The sequence below is a fragment of the Petromyzon marinus genome, chromosome 1, assembly GCF_048934315.1.
Source record: "Petromyzon marinus isolate PM22_M1 ecotype Great Lakes invasive population chromosome 1, UKy_Petmar_22M1.pri1.0, whole genome shotgun sequence".
Classification (NCBI taxonomy): domain Eukaryota; kingdom Metazoa; phylum Chordata; class Hyperoartia; order Petromyzontiformes; family Petromyzontidae; genus Petromyzon; species Petromyzon marinus.
The window spans coordinates 12539132-12554173 of NC_133667.1; the positions used below are offsets into that span (position 1 = coordinate 12539132).

Below are 15042 nucleotides of genomic sequence, written 5' to 3' on the forward strand. Positions count from 1 at the left end.
AGACAGCATGCATTATTATGGTTATACACCCGCAGTATTAATCAGGGCGGCTGCTTGATTCGAACCTTGAACCTCTTCAACGAGTGGCGAACGTGCGACTGCCAGGTCATGTATCCATCTCCATCAGAAGCTGTTTCTGTATGAGTTTATAATTTCATAAAAGTCTTCAAACACCATCAAAATGATATTTGATTTGTCATGAAGAGGCAATATGTAATTTTTTTAAGGTTACTGCCACGTGAACGTGGAGTTCACACCACTGACCAACAACGGAGATGAGTGCTGCCCTTTTGCCCATTATATTATATTCTTCTATATTGCAACATGTTCAGGCACTAAATACCAATGCCAAGGAGGTCTGCTAGCCACGAGGGGTCTTCAGGAGAGATTTTTTTTTTCAACTTTTGCAATTCCGCATTAAAGGAGCACAGACCACAGTGCTTCACAACATCGTCCACAGTTTCGGTTGGAGGAGCAGGACACTTTATACCTTACTCGCTTAACATAGCTCAAAAACCACAGTGATCACAATCCAGTGGTGCAACATTTTCACCGCACTGAGATGGGATGTGGTAACCCCTTTCGGGTAACGACCATCGACAACTTCCCAACCGATTGGTGCAGCCTCCCCAGTTGGCCGCTGATCACGTCGACCGGGCAGGGACGACGTTGACGTTGACCGGGATGAAGCGCTCACAGCCATGACTCTGGAGCTCTGTTGACCGCGCCATCCCATGTGCGTGATAATGCATAAAAATATGCAAGACTTAAGAGTGGGGTGAGACTCACCGATGCATTCCCTCCACAGAAACGACCTTCAGAAATGCAGAAGGGAGGCGCATATCATGAAAGCGTTGCAGTCCAAGGACAATGAAAATAACTACATTATTAGATTTATCGGACGTCTTATGTTCAGAAATCATCCCGGCTTCGTTATGGAGCTCATGACGTAAGTAAAAAAATCACATCTGTGCGCCAACATCGTGTTTATCTCAAGCATTTTTTTAAAACGTGCAGGTAACATTTGATGAAATTCAGATTTTAAAAAATGTTGTTTGACCAGGTGAGAACTCAAGAGACCAGGATGAGTCTCATTTGCAACAGTGACCTGGGGCATTAGATTGCCAGTAGGGGGGCGATGATTCCTAAGTTGTACAACGGCAATAAATTAATTTTTCGGGTAATTTTCGAATTTTTAACATCGGCTGTGAGACAGACGCGGTGTGTGGTATTATTACAGCTGCATTAATCAGGGAGGCTGCTGGATTCGAACCATGAACCTCGACGAAAGGCGGGGATCATGCTGCCATTAGGCCATGTCACCACCCATCGGATTGTACCAGCCCTTTCATGTTAAGGCTTTATTGGTAGTTTTTAAAATATGAAAGGGACACGGGTGTCTCCTTAACGTGGCACGTAACTGTTTATGATGCAACGATGCTCTCCCACCTTACTTAATACATATGAGCTGAGTGGTTACCACCATTTTACATTGTACAGCACATTAAAACATAGCACTTCATAATAATTACAAATACAGTAAACGATGTTTCTCGTTATCTGTAAACAACATTGTTACCTACCGCAACGTCCTGTCTCATCCATTACCTTTATCATGAAACCAGATACAACAGCAAATTCTCATAACGAGCCCTATGAGCCAGGCGATTTTGGTGCCCGCCTGTAATCCAGCACTGCTGAGGCGAGGTTTTGGTGGGTCACACACATTTTGCGAAACTCCCTACCGTGGGCGTCGAGGTGCCTATGCCCTGGCTTGTCGGTAGAGAGCAGTACAACAAAAGTGTAGACTCTACCTGTTACACCTGTACGGGATACAGTATTGCCCCCTCGCAAGTGTGGGTTTTTGTCTGGGTGCTCCGCTTTCTTCCAACATGTAAACGCTCAATTATTTTTTTTTAGAAAATACCTTTATATGTACAAGACCGCAGAGCTTAGGCATCTTTTAGCGCCTGCTCATGACTTTGGTTGACTTGCTGTTTGTGGTTCCTCGTACGTCTGAGTAATGTTCTCTTTATATTACATTGAAGTGATTACTGTGCATGTTATAAGTTGATGTTATTATATTTCTCAAACCCAATATGCAGGTCATGTTTCATCATCATTCCCCTGGGAGAAATTTGGTTTTACATGATAAAACTCCTAATCTATTGTAAAGCATGATTCCTCCAGTTCATGAAGCGATCCTAAGCATTGACCAAGATAGTCGAAGGTGGACTAACCATTGACGATATATTGTCTTGCAGCATCGACCTCTTTGATCAATTCCATGGCAACTCCACGATCTTTGCACCGTCAACAATCAGGCTCTATGCAAGATCCATGTTGAGGGCCCTTGCAAAACTTAAGAAGGAGGCCATCATTTATGGCGACCTGAAGATGGTAAGTAAATACAATAACATACTGCCGTCATTCATGGATATGTTTTGCCTTGAGGCAACTGTGGCAAAATCAGACCTATACTCTTTGGTTCTATTCGGTAAAGTCACGTGACTTTACCGAATAGAACCAAAGAGTATGGATCCTTGCAGTCACGAAAGCTTCAAATCTAAAATAAGACCTCTCTCGTAACTCAAAAATTTGAAAACCAAACACCCTGCACCTCATACCGAATTGCACAACAATAATGCTATTGTTTCGATAAATGTATAAAAAGTAATCGACACTTGTTTCAATCCAGGACATTGTCTAATCTCTTCTTGCTCTAGAGTACACTCTGCAGTTTATTTGAAGAGATTCTAATTTACATTGGCCACAATCACAACACTCAAAAGCGATAATTACAATTGGCAATGTTAGACAAGTTTCTGACACGAGGAAAAGGAGAGAAGCACCTGTAACTTATCCTAACGAGGGGGACAGGTCGGCTAAATAGACAGTGATTCAAGTGGTACAGTTTGTAGAACACGAGCAGATAATCCGCGCTGTGTTCCGTCCTCCTGAGAAGTGAGCGACTCCACGTCACAAGACCACAGCTCAATCTCTCAGCATGGAGTCTTCCCAAATCTCAATTATGGTAGCAGCCACTTATCATGTCGAATAACATTTAACATTATATTCTTTAACATTTAACAAGAAGCATCTGCCCCAAAACATCTTTAATTTTTAAAAAGAAGCATCTGCCCCAAAACATCTTTAATGCCTCCTAAACTTCCCACAGTCCCTGATAACACTGCATAAACGAAACAATGTGTACTTATATAGTTATTAATAATAAATACATATTTAATATGGAATTATATTGACATGCAAATTAGGCAAATCAAATTTTACTGACAATAAATATATAAAAACAACTATTAATCAGGAATATAACCTCTGCAGTAACGCCGATTCTGTTCACCAAATTAAGTCAATATTAAATGGCTGCTACAACGTGGCCATTTTGTGCATTCGCAATGAACCGCACAATGCAAAACAATAACACCAATTCTAGATTTGAAGCTTTCGTGACTGCAAGGATCCATACTCTTTGGTTCTATTCGGTAAAATCACATAAAAGTATAAAACAACAAAAAAAAATTCACGACGTTTCGGCCACAACACAAGTGGCCTTCATCAGGTGAAGGGACCAGCGCTGTCCTCGAGACAGTCTGGTCCCTTCACCTGATGAAGGCCACTTGTGTTGTGGCCGAAACGTCGTGATTTTTTTATTTTTTGTTTTATACTTTTACGTGCCTTTACCGAATAGAACCAACGAGTACAATAACACCAAAATGTGATCAACTTTCACAAAAAAGCTACTTCTATTTTCATCACCAAAATGCTCTAATCATCTTTCAACTCCGTTATACCTTCTTTGGTTCTTTCGGTAAAGTCACGTAGAATGAGAATAAAATAATAAATTGATAAAATAAAATAACACAATAAAATTCTCACGACGTTTCGGCCACAACACAAGTGGCCTTCATCAGGTGAAGGGATGAGACTGTCTGGAGGACAGCGCTGGAGCGAACACAGCCAAGCTCAGACCGCGACCTTAAAGCTGTGTGAGAAGAAACAGAGCGCCTTGACAAAGGAATTAGCATAGAATTTAGCATTGCAATAGCTGAGTGATTAGCTTGTGACTGGTCACAGAAATGGCTATGTTAAAGTCAAAGCCTACACATCCACAGAGGTACCTAGTACAAATGAAACAGGAGAATTTAGCATTGAAATAACTGAGGGATTAGCTTGTGACTGGTCATAGAAGGCGCTCTGTTTCTTCTCACACAGCTTAAACGTCGCGGTCTGAGCTTGGCTGTGTTCGCTCCAGCACTGTCCTCCAGACAGTCTCGTCCCTTCACCTGATGAAGGCCGCTTGTGTTGTGGCCGAAACGTCGTGAGAATTTTATTGTGTTATTTTATTTTATCAATGTATTATTTTATTCTCATTCTACGTGACTTTACCGAAAGAACCAAAGAAGATGAATCCTTGCAGTCACGAAAACTTTAAATTCGTTATATCTATTGATTCGAGTTGGATTGATCAAAATAAACAAGTTAATAAAATGACTAACCACGAGGCCGTCGCCATCTTATTATTAGATTTCCCGCGCAAAAACTGAAAATTAACAAAAACAACTGGAAAAAATAATTGAACATCTTCACACCTGCAATAGTGACGAGGCACACCCTCCACCTCACAACACCGCAGCTAAATATCTCTGTTAATAGGGATTGAGCACCAGTGTTATTAATATTCTAGACCCAAGTATTTTAAATATAGAAATCAACTTTGATATCATAATCTTAATTGTGAATATCTTCATTACCACCAATAAATCAGTCAAACGTCAATTAACATTACCGAGTTCCTGTCATTCGATTAACAGTAAAGTAATATGATTGTAAAAGTTACATATTATTGGAGCTAATGTAAACTCTACAGTGCACGTGGGGCTCGGGGTCTTATCCCTAGTCATCATTGCCTTCTTATATAATGACGAAAATGTACCCGTCTCTCCGTAGCAATTAGCAGAGTGCACAATTATACGTGTTGATTAATCAGAGGTGAGTTCACGCCGGCCATCCATGCCATGAGCACTTTTGAACCTTAACCACTTTTATCCCCTGTTATTTTTCCTAGGAAAACACCATGGTCAAAGACCACGCAACCGGCAACATCAGGATCATTGATTTTGGCGCGAGCATCAAAATGACGAAACCAAGTGAGTAGTTTTGCTTGTGTTTTTTCGTGTGAGGGTGTGTGTGTCTGTGCGTCTTTGTGAATCTTTGTGAATATACGAGTGGGGAGCGCTAGTGCAGCGGTTAGCGCGGTGCAGCGGTTAGCGCTACGCTGCGCTACGCTCCCCGGCCGCCCCAAGTTCGATTCCCGCTCACGGCCGACACCAGTGACGATTATCTGAACCGGTCCTGGGACTCCCCGAGGTCGACTCAGCCCCAAATGAGCGCCTCGTGCGGTGTGTAAACATCGCCACTAGGGAGACAAAAGCAGCCGGGCGTGCTGCTGGCCCCCCACCACCTCGTGTGCCGTGCCGGCCTTCATAGGTGCTCGCTAACAGCACTTGCCCCAACAGTCTGTTAAGGCTATACGGGGGATCTTTGTCTTATATGTGTGTTGACACAGAGGGGGCATAGTTGGTACATATGCCAGTCATCTCAGTTCGTCAACCCATGGCACCTAGATATCTTTCGTGATATGTCAGTGAGACTTCGACATTTCACGTGGCCTCAAAGTGCACCTGGCCTGGCACAGGTCCCGTGGTGACGTCACTGCTACCTAGTGGCGAATGGCGCCTGTTATTCTTATGTGTGTGCGTTTGGAAACGTGGCATGGTGAGCAGCTTTACAATGCACTACATTCTCAGTGACTCAGTTATTATTCTCAGCCATAGAGACCCTATCAGGTCATACAGGCATTAATAGGTGTTTGCAAACAACGTTTTTACCAATGTCAAAACGTCTCTTGGAGTGCCGCTCACACTTTTCCAGTTCTGAGCCAGTTTTAGAAAGATCCACATTCATCTGCTGGATAGAATGACCAATTTTACCATCCTACAAAATGTAAATGTTTTAATCTGTGTGCACTCAAAAATCTAAGTGGACAAATAACGTGCATGACCTTCTCGCTCAATCGGTGCTGTCCATGTGTGTGTGGTGCGCAGTTTTCGGATCTTTCGGAACGTGGAAATACATGGCTCCAGAGATGTTCCTGGGCCTCCAACTCACCTGCGCAGTGGACATGTGGTCCCTGGGCTGCGTAATTGCTGAGCTCTCTTCTGGCTACCCTCTCTTACGGACCACTGGAGATTATCTTGCCCAAATGATCACGGTACCTGAAATATGCTAAAATATAATCTCATTATTTATGAATTTGAATTGCAACCAACAGCAGAGCCCATGGTTTAGTTTTAGCTGAGCCGGCTCACAATGCTAATGCCGAGTGATGGTCCATTAGTCGCTAACAACCATAGAGGAGACTGCCGTGGATTGCAATCTGTGGAGCAATTATACTTTTGGCCTTATTCCATGGGAACAAATGTTGCTCTGCTGCCAGTATGTACATAGAGAATAGTCATATCTTTAATGTGATCAGACAATAGTTGGGCACGTATGATGTGATTTGGCCTTGTTGATAATCATCGCTCAGAGCGACAGACTATTACCCTTTCCATTCTTCGGGTTCATTGTTCATCCCTGAGGTTCATGAAGTAACTTTAATGGGCAATATTTGTTCATTAAGTACCCAATAATTAAAATATATGGTAATGTTGTAAAAGCATGTGCAGTCCTTGTGAATAAACGTTTCAGTTTTAGAGACATTTACATTTGAGGAAGTCTACTGTATGTATGTTTACGATACACACAGTCCAATGACCTAACCCATGTATATTAATTTCACTGTGACCTGTGCACAGATTTTTGGTCTCCCACCAAGGTCCATGATTGATGCTGCGACCGAAATGTACATTGACACCGGTAAGTGGAGGGGAGGTTGCTACTTCTGTTGTCACAATTATCCAGGCAAGCATTGCCGTAATGTACTTTGTTCGTAATCCTCGGAAACCCGTTTCACTCATTTTCTCTCCAACACAGACAAGACAGGGTGCCACAGGGTGAACGGCAGGAAGGTCGTTCCAAGCACCACCTCTCTTAAGGAAAAGCTTCGGACTACGAACAGAGAGTTAATCGATTTTGTTCAAGGATGCCTTGAGTAAGATATACCTGTACTGTCTACATATGATCTTAATTCATCATTATTTTCGTGTTCACCATCAGCACTCTCGTAAACAGAGTGCACATTACTAGGAGTGATGTTTTACTGACAGGGAGTGGCTTTGTGTCATAACAGGGCAATATTTCATGCCTTGTGCCTTCTTGTATTCGTTTGCATAATGAAGGTAAATAATTGCATGTGCCACACCTCCACCCCATTATTAGAAGAAATGTAGACGGTAAGTGGACCCTGACGATTCACCGTTCATATCTTGGCAGGTGGGATCCCGCTCGCCGGCTCACGCCTGAGGAAGCTTTGAACCACAGGTGGCTTCAGGACGACACCAAGGACAAAAGCCATGCTAGTCACAATGAACCGGATGCTGTGGACGCATCGATTAAAATGGACGAGATCGTGGAGGTGGATCGTGTGAGCCAATGCGAGCAGAGCTGGACGAATGATTCTGGGTCAGATCTCGAGGAAGATTTTGTGTCAGCCAAGAGCCAATCGTGAGTCTCCACGTGCACGTTGCATCTTGAAGAATATTTGTGTTGGTTAGGTTCTTATGAAGTGACTTTGATGTTTCTCCCTGCTCAATGCTTTCTCTCTGCATGCAGCTCTCTTTGAGACGTTGCTCTTTCTCCTCTGCAGTCTGGAACTGTCCTTCCCCAGCCATCTTCATTGTCGACTTCATGCTCTTGTTCAACTCTAGGCTCCAGATCTTCCTCTTCTCCTCTGCCTATAACTCTAGAAAAGAATCAGAATATTTATTTATACTGGAGGAATTTGATGAGCTATGAAGCTCTTTTTCACGGATGTCCAGTATGATGTCCAGCAGTACTGGACATCATTCTAACATTGGTTTTCATTTATAGATTGGCCCCTGCCATGGGAATGTGGAATTCCCACCACTCTGCTTGCTCGTTTGAGTGTGAAAATGCTTTGGCTTTTCTTATCTTCAGAAGGGTTTGGGTAGTGATAGGTGTAGGGGCAGTGATCTACTTGACATCTGTAAAAAAAAGAGCTTTAAAGGTCATAATATTCCTACAGTCTAAATAAATATTCTGATTCTGAACATATTCTGATAGGGGTAGACCTGGTTGTGGCTGGGGGGCAGGGCCAGGGAGTAGCAGTAGGATAGATAATGGAATTGTATTGCAGTAGGAAAGTTTCAGCACAAATAAAGAAAGGCAGACAGAGGCATAACAGTGGCCCTTGCAACTCTCTTTCAGCTCGAACGCCAGTTTCTACACTGCCCTGGAATACCAACGCAGCCATCAAGCGATAAGTGAAGCTGTCGCCAACACCGGAGCGAAGGCATCGAGGGGGCCTGGGCGGAGATTTGCCCGTGTGCGGCAGCGACTCCGGACATTTCTTAGATTTGTCCGGAAGCATTGCTGCTGCAATGCGGAAGAATAAAGGCCCCATCGTTGGCGCACCCCACCACTCCAGTACAGTGGAGGTAAGGGTTTGGTGGGTCGCTCCCTTTCCGTGGGCACCCGTATCCTGGCTTGCCAGGAGAAGGCAGCACAACAAAAATGTGGACTCCACCTGTTCCGTCTGGATGGGATTGAGTGGTTTTCGCCTCGCATGCGTGGGGTTTTTTTTTTCCGGATCCCCAGTTTCCTTCGACATTTTAAAGCCACTCATTATTTGGCCGATAACACCTTGACGTATAGAGGACCTCAGAGCTTGGACAATTGTGGTTCTGTGGTTTCTCGCGTTGTAAGAGTGAGTGAGCACTGTGCACGTTAAAAGGTAAAAAAGTATTATATCTCGGCTTTCACGACCAATCTTAGATTCATTATTCGTTACTTTGGGTCAGATCGTCGAGGTATCTGACAATTTTCAGCTTTTCCCTCTACTGACAGCCAATCAAACGATGTTGTCACGTGGGCAAAAATTCCAATTTATTTGGATTTCAGGAAACCGGAATGTTGAAAAACAAGCATTAAATAATGTTACGTAAGAGATTACATTCAAAAATAAGTGTTAACAATAACTCAGCTCTTATTTTGAGATCTTTAACAGAAGCTCAGCTCTCGCGTAATGCATGCAAATCTTTCAGCTAAAGTACAATCAACAAGATAAATGTTCAATTTAAGAAAAGACCAAAGATCTGTATTGGAAAAGAAAAGGATTATTTTGTCTAAGAGTTCTGTTTTGGTGTAAGCTATTTATTTCATAATAATCAGAATCTTTCATTAACATAGCTTAAAAATACATGATCATCCCGAGGAAATGTATGTGAACATTACGTCACCGCAAAATATCTTTCCCACCAATTTTACATGGAGAAGATAAATCCAAATTTGTATTGCACTGCATCCAGCTGGCTGCTTCTCTCGTTGGTGTTCCACTCCCTTGTTGCACGATGTCATGCAGCATCTTGAGACACGACTGGAGACCTGCTGCTGTGTGTCTTGAGTGCTCTGTCCCTTGATGACCCCAATGCTTCCCCTGGGTTTGTGCCCGGAACAGGTGACGTCACCGGGGGATGTCGACACCTGGAATGGAAGAGGCAGAGACCCCAGACCCCAAGACATCCTGCAACCCCCCACCACCCCACCTGCACACACCCCACACACACACCCCACCCACACACCCCATCCACCCACACACACCTCACACAGACATACCCCACACACACACACCCCACCCACCACCCACCCACACACACACCACCCACACACACCACCCACCTACACACATCACGCACCCACCACCTATGCACACACACACCACCCAACCATCACCCACCAATAACACACCACACACACAAACACCCCCCCCTCCTTTCTCTTGACTTACTGTTAATGAAATAGCTAAGGATGTTTTTAACTCGTATATAATAATAACTGTAAATATATATTAGTTTAGTTTTACCGTGTATTGAATTTAGAGGAAGGCCGTCTCACCGTGAAAGTATTAATGCAGAAGATTTAAATGTGCAATACGTTTTACTTTCATGCAAGTTTGTTTTTAACTCGTATATAATAATAACTGTAAATATATATTAGTTTAGTTTAATCGTGTATTGAATTTAGAGGAAGGCCGTCTCACCGTGAACGTGTTAATGCAGAAGATTTAAATGTGCAATACGTTTTACTTTCATGCAAGTTTGTATTTAACTCGTATATAATAATAACTGTAAATATATATTAGTTTAGTTTAATCGTGTATTGAATTTAGAGGAAGGCCGTCTCACCGTGAACGTGTTAATGCAGAAGATTTAAATGTGCAATACGTTTTACTTTCATGCAAGTTTGTATTTAACTCGTATATAATAATAACTGTAAATATATATTAGTTTAGTTTTACCGTGTATTGAATTTAGAGGAAGGCCGTCTCACCGTGAAAGTATTAATGCAGAAGATTTAAATGTGCAATACGTTTTGCTTTCATGCAAGTTTGTTTTTAACTCGTATATAATAACTGTAAATATATTAGTTTAGTTTATTCGTGTATTGAATTTAGAGGAAGGCCGTCTCACCGTGAACGTATTAATGCAGAAGATTTAAATGTGCAATACGTTTTACTTTCATGCAAGTTTGCAAACAAGCCTCGTGTTCAGTATTTTGTAAATACAAATTTTTCATTTGTAGCAATGTTTCTTGGCATTTATGGTTTTGTTGGAACGTTTATTAATATTGTTTTACTTGTTTGCACCACACACACACACACACCCCACGCATACACACACTATTCACACACCGTGCACACCCCACGCACACACACAAACCATGCTTGCACCCCACGCACACATGCACCCACACATATACACACACCACACACACCCCCCACACACACACCACGCACACATACACCCCACACACACACCCCATGCTCACACCCCACACACACACCCCATGCACAAACTACACACACACCCCACGCACACCTACACCCCACACACACACCATATGCACACACCACTCATACAGCCCACACATACACACACACCATGCATTCACCCCATGCACGCACCCCGACTAGCGCTTAGGTCAACTAGAACACACAAACCGAACCTCTCCACCTGGGTTTTCATCCCGGCAAACCGAGCGAGTGACCTGGCCATGGGTTTCCTATGTGAGAGAGAATTGGCAAAGTTCGGTGTGAGATGGTGACTCCCGGACCCTGTGGTAAAACATGGGTGAGTTTGACGCGAGACCACCTCCGGGAGAATCCGGGTAGAATATGATGGTGCACCCAGATACACGAGCACTCAAGGGGGGTAAGTTGGAAAGGGCAGGGAGTGTTGGAATGCAATAATACTGTTTTCCTGAGACAGATAGTGCGAGTGGAAGAATGACGAGTGTGGCCTTGGGTGCATCATCAACACATCGCGCATCTAAAATTATCCCTGATTATGACAATAAAACAGCTGTAAGTTGAGATGGAGAACACCAACGCAAAGGTGATGAACGGGCAGGCAACCCGGGGCTGTGCGAGGGGACAGCCCCATCCAGCCCTTACCCCCCCCCAACTCCCTCCGCACTAAATCCTGAGCGCTGCACTGCCGGACCGGCGTCATCCATGACTCCACCACGCGACGACCAACACCATCCACTCCTTCACCACCACCGAAGCTTAGTTGGTCACTGACACGCTTCGCACCCCACAAAAACGGTTTACACCTTAAATTTTGATTTAAAGCTTTCGTGACTGCAGTGATTCATATTCTTGGTTCTTTCGGTAAAGTCACGTTGAAGGGAAACAATAAAATAATAAAATATGTATAAAACAATAAAATTCTCACGACGTTTCGACTGCAACACAAGCAGTCATCATCAGGTGTGAAAAACAACGGCAAGAACATTTGAAAGAAGTGGCGGTTTGTATTTATTTATTTTTAAACGTTAGCACCACGGATAGCGATTTGACAGTTTGTTTAGATGGACGAGTCCATCTATGTTCGGAAAAGAGGAGGGGGGAGACGAAAAATTAACGTAGGCTGCGAGTGTGGAGTGTGTGTGTAAGTGGAGCGGTGGTGTAGCGGTGAGCGCGCTGCGCTATGAACTCGGCGTCCCGAGTTCGATTCCCACGTCCGGCCAGCACCAGTGACGATTATATCTGAACCGGGTCCTGGGCCTCCCCTAGGCCGGCCCTCCCCTAGGCCGGCTCGGCCTAGGGGAGGGCCGACCTTTATAGGTGCTAACAGCACTCGCCCCAACAGTCTGTTAAGGCTACACAGGGGATCTTTGTTGTTCGAGGTAGTTGAATACATATTGTGCTTTCGATGGCTCGTTGTGCGAGTTGCCATTGTTGGTCATTGTAGCTTGTTTGATGTCACTCGCAATCGCACATGTTGCCATGTAGTAACTGTCCATAAATCGCTTGGTTATACAGATCGGGCCACCCTATATCTATATCTATATTAATTTAATGTTTCGGTTTTGGATCCCGGCACCGGATGGAATCCTCTGCACGTCCGATTAGCACGGTTGGCTCCGTATGATGCAAAAGAAGTTAAACGTACATACAATTGCGATGAATTGGAGAGTGTTGGTGACCAACCATGAAAACAAGGTTGAACATCGAGTACTAAAACACTGCTTTATGTACGTCCATGAAACCCTACGTGTTTATGTTCCCCCCTGCTCTTGTGTGCATATTATACTGTGTATATATTTATTAATTATTGCATACTCTATTGCGTACGTATACATTTGTTTTTTTATATTGATTTGCGTTTGTATAGGTATGTGTATGCATGTACTGTACACAGTAAAACCTTGGATTGCGAGCATAATTCGTTCTGGAAACGTGTTTTGTAATCCAAAGCACTCATATATTAAAGCACTCGTACATCAGTTGTGATCACGTGACGCTCGGCAGTACAAAGCGTGTACGTACTGCTCGTATTGCAAGACCTCGCTCGTTTATCAAATTAATATTTATTTTAAAAATGTGCTCGTCTTGCAAAACACTCATAGACCAAGTTACTCGCAATCCAAGGTTTTACTGTATTTATTTAATTACTCGCGTGACGTTTGCGCGCGTGCATTTATTGTGTACTACATTATATTTACTAATTTGTGCGTTGTATGTGTTTTGTGTGTGTGTGTCTTCAGCCCTGATCTGTCCACTGCTGCAACGAAGGCCTTCCCAAGTTGCTGTAATCTTTCGGTAAAGTCACGTAGGTATAAAACGAATTAAATCACGACGTTTCGGGAGCAACGCAAGCGGTCCGTCATCGTGTTGGGACAACCACAGCAAGAAACAAATTGCTGAAGCGGAACTCTCTGCAACTCCGATTCGCCCACTTCAGCAGTTTGTTTCTTCCTGTTGGTTGTCCCACCTGATGACGGACCGCTTGTGCTGCGCTCTAAACGTCGTGATTTAATCTATTTTATTTTCAACCCACGTGACTTTACCCAAAGAACCAAAGACTATGGATCCCCTGCAGTCACGAAAACTTCAAATCTAGATTGCTGTAATCTCTCCCGGTTCAGCAAATGCAGTGACCGATCGACTGAGCGCCTGCGAATGGGGCTGATTTCATCGCCCTGTCTCCGTTCCGTACAGACTCTCCCCGGTGCTTTCTCTGCCCTCACTGCCATCCTCTCATTATTCTTGCCTATGTACGCCCGAATATCGAGCAAAAGTGTCTCCTCTCCAAGGGAAATTGCCTGGTCAAAAAGCCCGCTGACCTGAACAGTTTATGTGATGTTTCCTTAACCCTGCTCGTGCTTTGTGTGAGAAAAACTAAAATTTTCTCGAGACAAACGCTTTTGGGAAAGTGTGAGAGAGTCCACGTATGTGCATGGTTTTTCGTCCTTGTTTTTGCAGCATTTAATACTTTCAATTCTTCTCTCGTCAAATTTTGTTCTAAGTTTAAGAATAGTTTTTCTATTTAACCTGTCTTTTCCATTTAGGATGTGTGAATGTGAGGAATTCTGACTTCTACATTCAAAGATTTTCATTACTTTGGCACCATTATTTCTCCCAAAGTGGTATTTTTTACATGCCTTAAATGTTGATTTTGTAGCTGAATTTCTGAATGACGGGTTGCATTAATTTAGTGGTGCAAGGAGACTCAGATTATTCATTTACAACTTGCACGTTGTTATATCTGAAGGGAAAACAATGTCCATCCCATCTTTATCTCGGCGATGGAAAAGGGCCATTCCTCCCAAAAGTGTCAACCATGATGATCACAGCATCGTTCTCATCTTAAACTGATTTTGGATTCAACGTTTCTCACTTCCATCGATCAACTTCCAGGTTCTGCCGAGCCGGTTTCCAAATTCTCGACCAGTGAATTCGCCAAGTTGTTTTAAACCAAAAGAACACATTTAAGCATCATTCTGCATTTACCAGCATAAAAAAAATCACGTATATATGTAAAAGCATCGTCTTGTTATTTATGCCGAAGGTGTTCAAAACCACCCCTAATTGGGTCTGCGAGAAAACCTGACGTTGTTTCCTGGGAAATGCAACTTCTGCATTTCCCCCCATAGGCTCAGGCACGTGACACTACATAGTCCGTTGGGAATTCCAGCGGTGGCAAGCATTGTACATAGTTTGTGATCGTTGTCCGTTTGTGTGTTGTCAGCATCCCCCCCCCCCTCCTAACAGTGGTCTCATGTCACTAGCATCTAATCTTCTGCTGCTGCAACAGCAAAACTTTACATGTGTTTAAAAAAATATTGTTCAATAGGACTGACTTTTGTCATCTGTGGCAGCAGTATGTATTGTTTTTGGTCTGAAGTACATTTGATGAATGAATGTTTTTTTCGAATAATAATTTTGAGCTAAGTAAATGCACTGCAAAGTTGTCATAAGTAACCAGAACTTTTCTTGGTGGGTTACAGGCAGTGGCACACAATGGAGACCCATATTTTTGTTTAACTGGCGTGAAT

General features: G+C 43.3%; 1 protein-coding gene across 2 annotated transcripts; it reads left to right on the plus strand.

The window, feature by feature from the left end:
- Positions 1-282: 282 nt before the first annotated feature.
- Positions 283-10781, plus strand: LOC142929228 (dual specificity tyrosine-phosphorylation-regulated kinase 2-like). 2 transcript variants are annotated; one of them, XM_076070036.1, is made up of 9 exons: positions 283-949; positions 2265-2400; positions 5087-5168; positions 6126-6292; positions 6879-6939; positions 7057-7174; positions 7456-7686; positions 8410-8639; positions 9659-10781. In XM_076070036.1, exons 1-8 carry the CDS (start codon positions 792-794, stop codon positions 8594-8596), a joined length of 1140 nt encoding a protein of 379 aa, XP_075926151.1. In that variant the 5' UTR covers positions 283-791; the 3' UTR covers positions 8597-8639; positions 9659-10781. The 2 variants fall into 2 exon arrangements, with proteins under 2 accessions (XP_075926151.1, XP_075926166.1); XM_076070051.1 differs by lacking the exon at positions 283-949 and having other exon boundaries at positions 2140-2400.
- The last annotated feature ends 4261 nt before the right edge of the window (positions 10782-15042 follow it).

Excerpts from the sequence above, each read along its gene's own strand:
- LOC142929228 (XM_076070036.1), top strand. The coding sequence starts at position 792 with ATGCATTCCCTCCACAGAAACGACCTTCAGAAATGCAGAAGGGAGGCG. Across the intron at positions 5,169-6,125 it reads CATCAAAATGACGAAACCAA|TTTTCGGATCTTTCGGAACG; the intron begins GTGAGTAGTTTT and ends TGTGGTGCGCAG. Across the intron at positions 7,687-8,409 it reads GTGTCAGCCAAGAGCCAATC|CTCGAACGCCAGTTTCTACA; the intron begins GTGAGTCTCCAC and ends ACTCTCTTTCAG.